Source organism: Vicia villosa, linkage group LG3, assembly GCF_029867415.1.
Source record: "Vicia villosa cultivar HV-30 ecotype Madison, WI linkage group LG3, Vvil1.0, whole genome shotgun sequence".
NCBI classification, from domain to species: Eukaryota; Viridiplantae; Streptophyta; class Magnoliopsida; order Fabales; family Fabaceae; genus Vicia; species Vicia villosa.
In genome coordinates this window covers 60,051,190-60,063,293 of record NC_081182.1, presented here as the reverse complement: position 1 = coordinate 60,063,293, position 12,104 = coordinate 60,051,190, and the positions used below count along the sequence as shown (strand labels likewise).

The 12,104-nt window shown below is 33.7% G+C and overlaps 1 protein-coding gene across 1 annotated transcript; it reads right to left on the bottom strand.

The window, feature by feature from the left end:
• Nucleotides 1-1,440: 1,440 nt before the first annotated feature.
• Nucleotides 1,441-3,795, bottom strand: LOC131658165 (uncharacterized). The gene is made up of 5 exons (XM_058927494.1): nt 3,274-3,795; nt 2,461-2,554; nt 2,019-2,386; nt 1,796-1,918; nt 1,441-1,716 (listed from the first exon to the last, which is right to left on the bottom strand). The coding sequence occupies exons 2-5, from the start codon at nt 2,540-2,542 to the stop codon at nt 1,441-1,443; spliced, it is 849 nt and encodes a 282-aa protein (XP_058783477.1). The 5' UTR covers nt 2,543-2,554; nt 3,274-3,795.
• Nucleotides 3,796-12,104: the final 8,309 nt, after the last annotated feature.

Sequence of the window (12,104 nt, the reverse complement as noted above, 5' to 3'; positions counted from 1 at the left end):
CCATGTAACTCTCCATTAATCACTTGTAACGTATGTTTGTTCGAAATGACTTGTAATGTTTGTAACCGCCCATAATGACTTGTAAAGCTTGTAACCGTCCATAATGTCTTATAACATCTCGACTTCTGGTTAAGTACCCGATTTCTTCCTACATGCAGTTCTCGGCCAATTTACATGTTTACCGGGTAGGGCATAGTACTCGGCCGTATGCGTATTCCACGCTATAGGTCGCGTCTAAATATCTCGAGTATGGAACAGTTTCTAAAAGTAACTAATGATTTCTACACCTAAAAATCTATTCAAACTCTATGGAAAATACTCTAAAATAAATCAAAAACTCGAAAATTTATCAATTAAATTGAGTTTTGAAGTTGTTGGAATGTGTTGATCGTTGGTGTTGACTTTAACAACCCGAACTCGAGAAAAAAAGAAAATAACTTTTGTAGAAGTTTGATTTTTGAGGCTGAGAGAGTTTGAGAATTTTGAAAAGAGAAAAGTGAAGAATGAGAGAGGAGAAGAGTCTGACGCGAGTTTAACATGAAATTGTTCCGTATATGCATCTATGAAACGTTCCGTATGTAAATCTACGGAACAAAATAACTTAAAAAAAGGTACTTTCGGAGGTACACCTATGGAAGCAGTGCGGTATTTTAGACAACTCGCATGATGTATAAAAGACTCATAGAATTGAGTAAGATATTCTCTTTCATTTTTGCTTATGTTAAATTATCTTGAGCAACAAATATATGCAAACACAATTTGACAAGTAAAATTTTGTGGTGAACAAAAAATACTATACTATGATCTTATTCTTCCTTTCATTAATAATTACATATATTATCTATGGGATATAAATATTGGTAGACTCAAATTATACATGTTAAAAGCTTAATGTAAAAAATAAAATCTTGAAAATTATACATTAAATTTATTAAAATTTGATAATTAATGTTTTTCATACTTTTTTCAACTCAAATATTTCATTTGTGCTTCTTAAGACACAAGTTAATCTTACCCAAAAAAATTTCATACTACCAATGAACCTATTTTTGTGGCCCTAACATTTTTACCGTGTCCAATGAACCTATTTCAGACAGAAATATTATATAAAGCGTAGTTAGTATGTTTACTGTACAATGTGATATGTCAAGCCTTTGAAATTAAAGGCCAAATTTCCTTTAGTGATGAAAGATAATCGACTATTCTCATACTGTTAGCTATTCAAATACTGTAAGCTATTTCTCATGGTAAATGACTTGCTAAGCATTCAAATATTTGAACAATCGATTTGTTGTGTTAAGGAAAGAGCGCCAAAGAAAGAGTTTACTAATAATGGTGAAAATTGAAAACAAACACAAATGATATGTTAATGAAGTGTTGTAAGCTGTTCAATTTAACAATGAAAACGAAAGTAAAGCTAAAAATAAGATGAACCATATGTCACACTTCATATTCAATTCCGTTTCCATCAAGATTTGTTACGCCTGCAGGTCTCCAACCGTCGTTGATAAGATAACGGTTGTGGATTTTAGCTCGAGTAAACTTGGCGCATCCATTATGTCCCCATTCAGGTCCGTAAGAATTCTGGATTATCCAGAACTGGACAAGCTCATTTTCAACTCTTCTAGCTCCAAAACCTATTACAAGCACAGCATGGTGTGTTACTAGTGTTGGATCAAATGCAGAGGCATGACGAGGTCCCTGATATATCTCATCCTGTCATTACAAAAAATAAAGATTAAATAAAAGAACAAATTGAATTTTCATAAAAAAAAATATTGCATGTATTATTTACCCCGGATATGCGATCCATTTCACGAATCCAATCTATGCTCACAATCACAGGTCCATAATGAAATACATCATATTCCATATTCTTACTTAGTACCGGAACAACAGTTTCTATTCTCATTTTAACCTGCAAACATTATTTAAGTATAATTAAACTAAAAGTTATTAACTACACATCAAAATATTGAAAGTGTATTTACATTACAAAATATGGAAAATATTTTTACCAGACGCTCGTTTAAAGGTAGAGGATGTTGAAGTACTTCCAAGTATGGAGAGTCTTCTTCCAATACACAACCATGGTCTCTTATCCATTCTAAAGCCAAGGGAATGCTACAGCCACCCTCATCATCATCAGAACCGTCCTCATCATCATCAGCACCATCAGAATCGTCCTCATCATCATTAGAACCGTCCTCATCATCATCAGCACCATCAGAATCGTCCTCATCATCATCAGCCCCCATTAGAAGGTTCACATCTACTAAATTGTTCCATAGATCTTGAGGTGATAGCAACACCCTTTGTTCAAAATTTGGGTGGCGGTGATACAGAAATTCCACCGCCGCACATGATGCAAAAGCAAAACAGGATTCTGCAAATATAGAACAAATTTAATTCAAATTAAAGATATCAGTAGATAATTTACTTCTTGGCATGAAAAATTACCTCCTTCTCCTTGATTTCTAACTGAATTTAAATTGCCGCTTATTCGCCAATCTCGAAATCTTGTTACAGAATGCGTCTGCATTTTGAAACTAACCTGAGATTTCATATAAATATTAGATTTCTCAAATAACAACTGTCGCAAATGGCGCATAGGCCAGATTTCCAGGGTGCAGATAATAATGGCGCTGAGGCCCCATCAACAAACACGTAATAGCATTATCAGAATACGGGTACACTCAGAAAAATGGCATCAAGCCCAACTAGCAATAACCTAATACTCCATCTTATTATTAGGATTACCTTTATTATTTCATCAGCATGTGCTACTATATCATATAGTTATATATTTACATGTGACACACATAAGGCAACAATAATCAATTGGTTAAGTCTCCTTAAGCGACTAAAAGACAGAAAGCAGCTCCAGCCAATCACACGGCAACACATCACAAACCAATCATTGAATAAAAGACAAAAGATGAAATAAAGTGGAAAGCAACGGCCACTAAACGCACGCCAACTGGAAAAGCAAGATAAAAAACAAACAATGCCGGAGACGGAGCTCCGGTGGTCTTCTCAGGCCACTCTAACGGCGGCGGCTTACCCAGACACGAGAACATTCACCACCACCTGACTCGGAATTTTCAAAGCAATGCATAACATTAAGGTAGAATATTTATAATGACTACAACGCATGCTAAAGCCCTCAAATCAAAGCACACAACATGCAATCAAAGTGCAACAATACATCTATCCACCACAAACATTTGAAACAACCATCTTAAGTATGCTGAGAGAGTTTCAGATACTTACCTGAAGGAGGTTCTTGAATCGAAAGAATAAGAAAACTCTACCCCTCCATGAACTTTTGAGGTGATGAAACTAGATCTTAACTGAATCTTGATCTGTGAGAAATAAACTCAGAGCTCTTGAGTAATGGAGATGCTTATGTTGGATACCTTGACCGAAACATGTAACTCGGAGGCACGACAGAATCCGCGGGGAAGAGAAAGGAATTTTCAAGTGTTGATGACGAAGGTGAGAGTATTGTTGAAATTCAGGAAGAGAGAGAGGAACGAGAGTGTTGTTTTTGAAGTTATGGAGAGCGAGTCGTCATTGAAACGGTCAGAGATTTGTTGAGTTTCTTTTCCATGGCCAAGGGAGTATGAAATTTGAGAGAAAGATGAAATGAAGTGGTTGTTGTGGTTTTGGTTGGAGTGAAGAGAGAGAAGCCGAGATGGAGAGAGGTGGGCGGTTGAGGCTGATGGTGAGAAAAGAGAGAGTATCAAAACTGTGAAGAAAAAAATGAGAGCCGTACAACTTCTCACCAAGCAACTTCTCTCACTCGGTGCTCTCACTGAGCAAACGTGCCTCACTCTTTGCAGCAACTTTTGCATTGCACTGCACTAGTTATAAAATGACAAGTGTCGTAACCCTGCAAACTCCACTCTTCTCTTCTGCTATAAAAATTTCAAAAACAAATTATTGCTTATCTAATTTTGTCTTATCTTAAAATCCATGTAATTTTTATTTTCTTTATTTCTAAATATATAAAAAACTCTTATTTTGATATAAAAACTTATATAATTTTAAAATTAATATTAAATCAATGTAATAAATTTTGTTTTTAGATTACAATTTAAATTTCTTCATTCAACCATTCAATTTAAAAAATTTATTTTTTAAGATCATTTTAAAATATTATAATATATACTATAACAAAGTAAACCATTATTGTGTTTTTGCTTGTTATTACCAAATGTCCTCTTTATTTTCATTTTTTAATAAAACGTCTTAAAAAATAATATAATGTTATTTATTAATATTATTATCATTTTAATATGTCACATTATTATTTTTATATATAATTTATGTAAGAAATTATTTATTATTAATGAATTAATTTAAATTATTTTTATATATAATATAAATTATTATGCATGTTCGGAGTGCAATATACAAATTTTAAATTTTAAATCAGTAATAATATTTTATTATTATTATTATTATGAAGAAATAAAAAAAATATGTTTGATATAAAATATAATATATGATAATTTAAAAAATAATATTATGGAATGAATTTCCTCAATTATATCTAAGACAAATAAATTAATAAGTTGTGTTAAAAAAAGTCTGCAAGTAACTAGTAATAAATTGTGACAGATAAAAATGCTCCTTTGGAAGAGGCTCAACCGTTAATTGAGAATTTAGTGCATGTTGTGCCCATAATTGTTCCTAATCCTCTAAACTTCATTTCACAACCCCCGGAAGACAACGAAACACAACCGTCAGACTGTGTGGAATCGACTCAAGTCATTGAGACCCCAATGGAAAACTTTCTTCACAGCTCCTGGGCGAATCTGGCTGATTTAAAGGAAGAACCAATAAACAAGGATGAGACTTTTACCAATGCAGTCTCTATTCTTAAAAAGAAACATACAACAAGGAATAAAGCGAAGCGTGATTCACGGTCTCAAGCAGAACTTGCCCTAACATTCCCATGAAGTGCCTCTTCTGGAATGTGAAAGGTATTGCTAACTCCCCAACAAAATTAGCTCTTAAAAGACTCATCAATGTAAATAAACCTGGTTTTGTCTTCATTTCGGAAATGTGGATGGAAGTGAAGAATTTTCCTTTTAGATGGCTTCATAGATTAGGTCTTAAGCTATTTGTTGTTAATGAGAGGGATGACTAAGATCCTAATCTTTGGTGCTGCTGTCGTATTTCTCTTGAACCTCAAGTGATTGCTTCGGATTTCCAGCATGTTTCTTTTCTTCTTAAGAACCAGGTGGGAGATTTTGGTTTCTCAGCGGTTTATGCTTCTACCAACGTGGTCACCGATAGATTGCTTTGGAATAAACTTTCCCAGCTCCAATCTCAATTCAATCTTCCTTGGGTCTATATTGGAGACTTTAACTGTATTATGGAAGCGCATGAGCATCGTGGGTCTAAGTCTCCTGCTAGACCTCCCATAGATGATTTCAACAATTGGACAAACCAGAATTCCCTTGTGCATCTTCCCACCTCTAGGGCTCTCTTCACCTGGAAAAATGGCAGATCCGACTCTCTTCGTGTGGAGAGGTCTGGATAGAACCAATTGCAACCAAAATTGGTTTGATCTTTGGCCAAATAACTCTTGTAGAACTTTACCTAGAAACAAATTAGACCATTATCCTATTTTGTTTGAATTCCTCTTGAATGACAACAAAGCTGCCTCCAGGTTTAAGTTTCTGCAAACATGGGCCACCCATCCTAGCTGTGAAGTTCTGATTTCGGATACTTATAAAACTAGAGTGATGGGATGCCCTATGTTCATTCTTCAACGAAAACTCTAGATTCTTAAAACCAAACTCAAAGATTGGAATAAGTCCATATTTGGGAATGTTCAAGATAATGTCAAAAAAGTGGAAGATAACCTCAAGGAAATTCAAGACAAGATTGCGGAGGAAGGCCCTTCAGATACCATGGATAATATGGAAACAAATGATCAGTTTCATCTAGACTTAGCTCTTCAAAGAGAAGAGATTTTTTGGAAGGAAAAATCTAGAGTGAAATGGCAAGCGGATGGTGACAAGAATACGAAGTTTTTCCACATGCTTTCTAAGATTAAACAAGCTACCAGGAGCATTTCTTGTCTCAAAATAGATGGCAAGATGGTTTCGGGTAGAGAGCAGATAGATGGCCACGTGGTCTCTTACTATACTAACATCTTTAATAAACTTTTTGTTTTGCAGGATTCTAATCTTATTGAAGAAGTTATTCCTCCCTTGGTAACTGATGAAAACAACATAGATCTCACCAAGATTCCGTCGTTAGAGGAGGTTCACAATGCAGTCATGAGTTTGGACAAGGAGAGTGCCCCGGGTACGGATGGTTTCAACGGTTTCTTCTTTAAAAAATACTGGCAGATCACAAAAGAGGATGTTTTTGGTGCAGTGCTGCAGTTCTTTCCAGAAGGATGGATTGCCCCTAACTACAACACCAACACTTTGGTGTTGATTCCTAAAGTTCCTAATGCAGAATCCATTGAGCAGTTCCGGCCCATTTCCCTAGCAAACTTCAAGCACAAAATAATCACCAAAATTCTAGCTAACAGACTTGCCCTATTAATGCCTCACATAATTTGGTTTGTATGTAATATTTGCTTGGAGCTGCTTTGCTTGAAGCATATTTTGGTTTTGGCCGCAGATTTTTTCATCAATGAAACTTATTTGTATCTTTATATCTTTTTTCCAATACATATAATCTATAGACAAAATGTTGTGAAATTGGCAACTTAAAACCAAAAATTATATGTTTACTTTTCTCAAGTTGTCTTATGATAAAATAATATTTAAAGATATCACATGAAAAATTAAAAATTTAATTATAATAAAAAATTACATCAAGGGCATAAACTTATCTTAGAAGTTTCACCATAATGTAAAATAAAATTTACAGTTGCTACTTTAAAGGTAAGATTTAGAAGGCCTGCAAAAGTAAAAAAATCTCATGTGAAACCAGCTTTCAAAGATCCTGTACGTGACTATGGTTACTATAAATACTTAATGTTGTTATATTCTTTTTGTTTTGTAATTTATTTCTGGTATTGACTATGGTTAGTGTTGTGGTATGTATTTTTAGGTGGAAGCTCTAAAAGAGGCAAGAAGGAACTATGTCCACCATACTGATGTGCATACTAGTGGGGCCAAAAGTGAGGGTAATGTGCAGTCTAGAAAAAGTGAGGGCAAGGTGTAGTCTAGCAAAAGTGAGGGCAAAGTGCAGACTAGAAATAGTGAGGGGCTAGGTGCTAAGGTGCAGTCTAGCAAAAGTGAGGGCCAGGTGCAACCTAGAAAGAGTGAGAGACTTAAGATTGTGAAGAGTAAAAACATCAAGGGACCAGGAAAAAAGGTTGATGATCTAGTTGTGCTCCTTGAAGATGATGCTTCTGAGCCACCAGTAAAGAAGGGTATCAAAAGCTGGGAAGACATTCAGAAAAACTTGACTCAATGAAGAAACTATTTAGATATAGTAGTTGTTTTTTGGTGTTGAAAATTATGTATAACTATAATCCAGTTACAATCTATGTTTGCTGCAAACTTTTGGCAGATGCTTGTAATTCCTTTAGGTCTTAAGTTGCAAACTTTCTTATTTTGGTCAATGTACAATCCCAGTCCATTTAATGGACCTGTTATGGATTAAATGATAAACCTATAATGTCATTTTGAGCATTATTGTTGAATTCTTAGCTATAATCTCACCAATTTAGTACAAATTATGTCCACATTCCAAATAAACTTTATAATTTAAAACTTATTTTAGCATGGCGAACATAAACAAGAATTCATTAAGCACCACAAAATCTTACAACAGTTTACAACATCTTATTATAACACAATCTCACAAATCTTACACAATAACAGAGTTACTACATTGCCAATGACACAATGATTACATTAATGATGTTTTTCAACATATACATTTGCATAGTAGGTAAACATTAATAAGAAGAGAAACCAACAATAGCATCAACTTGATTTTTCCAGTCCATGCCTTTGATTTCAACTTCCCTTGCAGCTTCATGTTCTTCTTCTTAGAAGCTTGATACAACTCTCTCATCAATTCAACAGCCTCCAACTCCTTTAGCTTGTTGACATCTACCGATTCGACACCAACACCGTCGTCTTCAGCCAGAGCTTCGTCCCATATAAATAAATCGCATGTATCTTCACTCTGCCAAAATGGACACCTCCAGAAGAGCCTACCTTTGTTTCGACCGTTCTTGCAAATGTTTGAAACCATTCGTGCTTCACATCCACACTTCCTTCCTCGTCTGCCGCGAATAGAAGACGACCCACTGTTACATGATATAAAGAAGTTTCTCTCCAATAAATTTGAAGTGAAGGATATGGGTGAGACATCATATGTGATAGGAGTAGAGACATTCTGTAATAGATCACAAGGACTATTGAGATTGTCTTAGAAAGGATATATAAATAAAATATTAGAGATTCAAAATAGATAATGCTCTGCAGGGATAGTTCCTATTCAGAAAGGGGACAAGTTTAGTTAGATGTAATGTCCTAAAAATGAATTAAAACAAAAAAAATTGAGTTTGTTCCCTATGCACCAGTGGTTGGGAGCTTAATGTATGCCCAAACATGTACCCGACCAGATATTAGTTTTGCCATTGGTATGTTAGGTCGATATCAAAGTAATCTTGGAATGGATCACTGAAAGCTGCAAAGAAAGTTCTTAGGTACTTACAAGGAACCAAAGATTACATGCTCACATATAAAAGATCATATCACCTTGAAGTGATTGGCTACTCAGATTCAGACTTTGCAGGATGTGTGGACTCAAGAAAATCCACATTTGGATATGGTTTTCTTCTGGCTGGAGGAGCAATATCTTGGAAGAGTGGAAAGTAATCCATCACAATCACTTCTACTATGGAGGCAGAATTTGTGGCATGCTTTGAGGCCACAATTCAATCATTGTGGTTGCGGAACTTCACCTTAGGGCTTGGTATTGTCGACAGTATAGCTAGGCCGATAAGGATTTATTGTGATAATTCTGCAGCTGTCTTCTTCTCTAAGAATGATAAATATTCCAAAGATGCTAAACACATGGAATTAAAGTTCTTATCAGTGAAAGAAGAAGTGCAGAAATAAAAGGTGTCATTTGAATATATTGGTGCAGATTTAATGATAGCAGATTCGTTAACTAAAGGTTTACCGTCCAAGACATTTGTTGGCCATGTAGAAAGGATAGGCATTATGTAAAAGTCCTTGTTAACACTGTGATATATATATATATATATATATATATATATATATATATATAAAATCTTTCCGAGCGGATCAGGTGGCCAACAACAATGAAGGATTGAAGTGCGGGATGGTTGGTGAAAAAAGGGTTGTACCTGCAAGGCACTCCGATGCCAAAGTAAGTATGTATTCCACAAGGTACAACAAAGTGAGAGAATTTGGGTGTGGAAAAGATTACCTTGCCCTCTGTGTGGAGAGGGCTATTTATAGGAAGTTCGTATGCGGATTGGACTCCTCCTTCTAGGGAGGATATTTAGGTGATGCGTGAACTGATTGTTTGCCGGGCACGAGGGTCCCTCGTGGTCGGCTGTCTTGTGAGTTTGCCCGGAGCGATCGGGCGGAATTTGACACGCGCGGTCTAAAGTGTCTTGGGCTGAAGGCTGGATTGGCCCAATTATACTGATTGGGTCGGTCCAGAAATATATATATATATATATATATATATATATATATATATATATATATTAATGTCCGTATTGTATGATACGTGTGAATTCAGTTAAGGTTATATTTCTGTTGAGTTTGGTATCCATATTATGTTATAGATGTTATTGTTAATATGTGATGACTAGGGTGTCTTTGAAAAAACATGAAAGACACATTATTGTATCCCCTAAAGTTATTTGAATTGAATTGATTCGTGTTACATGGAAGGAATCAAGTTGATGAGTAATTTGTGACCGCCATGATCCGATTATTTCAATTCCTTAAAGATAATAACTTGGTGCTTTCAATGAATGATGCATAATTATGGTATAAGATTGAAACATCAAGTTGTCACTATTAATTTATTAAATAATTAGGTGTGACTCATGTAAATAAAATTTGGCTTTAAATAACCAAGCGGTTGAGCTCCATTGGCAAGGAGTCCCGTCCAAGGACGTACTCAGGGAATACCGAATTTGATTCCCAGGCGGAACAATCTTGCTTGGCCAGTGCGCATGCCTCTACGCACGAGCCAAATGGGTCAAAGGAGACAATTTTTTCAAAATATCAGTACTTTCGGATGTGGCCAGTGCGCATGCCTCTACCCACGAGCCGAATGGGTCAAAGGAGACAATTTTTTGACAAAATAGTAGTACTTCCGGATGTGCACTATGGAAGCAGGAGACAAAATTGAATTTTTTTTGTGGTGTCTAAAAAAATCCGTTGAGAAATTCACAATATTAATTCCTAAAAAAAATATTGTTATTGACTTATCTATTTTAAATATAAATAAATATAAATAAGTGACATATATCATAAATATATATTTAAAATAGTAAAATTTATTAGTTATGTTGATATTTATAATAAGTTAAAAATGGAGAGTCGGTAGAAATGATAAATATAAGGTGAGAGAAAACATATTTTATTGGAACCCAAACGACACATATTTAAGCATTTATTTTTTGAGACAATACAAATGTTTTGTCAGGTTGATAAAGGCACTTTAGAATATTTGAATCAAACTAGTTGAATTATTTTTGTCTGTCATTTGATGGCACAGAATTTGGCTTAGACATTTAAAGCATTTTTTATTTTAGTTTTTTTAATTCATAGTATTTTTTTTCTTTGGTGTCAGTCTTGTACTTCCTCTTTTTTTTATTGTTGTTTGGTGGTTTTGTATTTCATTTTTTGCCCTCACTTTTGTAACTATACTTTCTTTTATACTTTAATCTAGTAATTAGAAAAAAAGGATGGAGCTCTCCATTTGAGAGTCTGAGTGTGTTTGCATGTGCAAGTTATTTAATTATATTTTTAAAATGTTCATATAATAAGCACTAAATTTTTACATATTTGCAAGTCAAAAAGTTTATTTAATAAATTTCAACAATAAAACATTTTAATAATATTCATTTATTTTTGTTACAATTTATCAAGTGGAGTCTGTAAAATAAAAGTGAAGAAAAAAGTCTTTTCCCTGTTTTCAGTGATATTTCTATTGTAAACAATAAAAAAATTTATTCTATGTTAAATATGTATATAACAAATATGTATATAACATATGCTCCGACGACACAAATTAATAATTATTTATAAAAATATTTTTTTTCTTAAAACAAGTATATTTAATGTGTTGAAATTTTAAATATTTTTTTATTATATTAAGTTATATTTTATTTTTTTTAATTATAATATTCTTAACATGTGCCCTTAGAGCATCTTCTATGGAAAAACTTATTTTAGTTGCTTGTGTCATATTTTGGTGGTCCAAATTGACATTGTATATAAGCAATCTCTAAAATTTCAACTACTTTTACTCTAATGGTAATTATAAATAAGCAACATATATTTAACTCCACCAATTTATATTATTTTATTTATACTACAATTTAATGACTACTTTTCAATTGAATTGGTTCAAAAATAATAATATTTAATGTTAAATTTCCTACTCTTAAGATTGGTTCATGAATCTCCATCTTTTAAATTTAAGTGACAAATGTTGCCACATCAGCACACTACAATTGTTAAAAGAAATAAGCAACGGAACTTAAAGAATAAAGAATAAATAAGTTATCCCCATTGGAGATGCTCTTAGGGCACATATTAATATGACCCATATAACTTTAGTATATACTCCATCTGTCTCATAATAGGTGTCTTTTTTAAAATTTTCACACTTTTTAAGATAATGATTAATTATATTAATTTCAATGATAGAACAAATATCATTTACTAAAATAATCTTATTAATAATAGATAGCGGAGTTGTTACATGAATTAAAATACAATAAATAAGGATAAGTAAGTGGAAATAAATACTCCCTCCGTCCCAAAATTAAGTGTCATAGTTGATCACTTCACACAGATTAAAAAATATAATAAATGGAAAGAGAGAAAATAAAA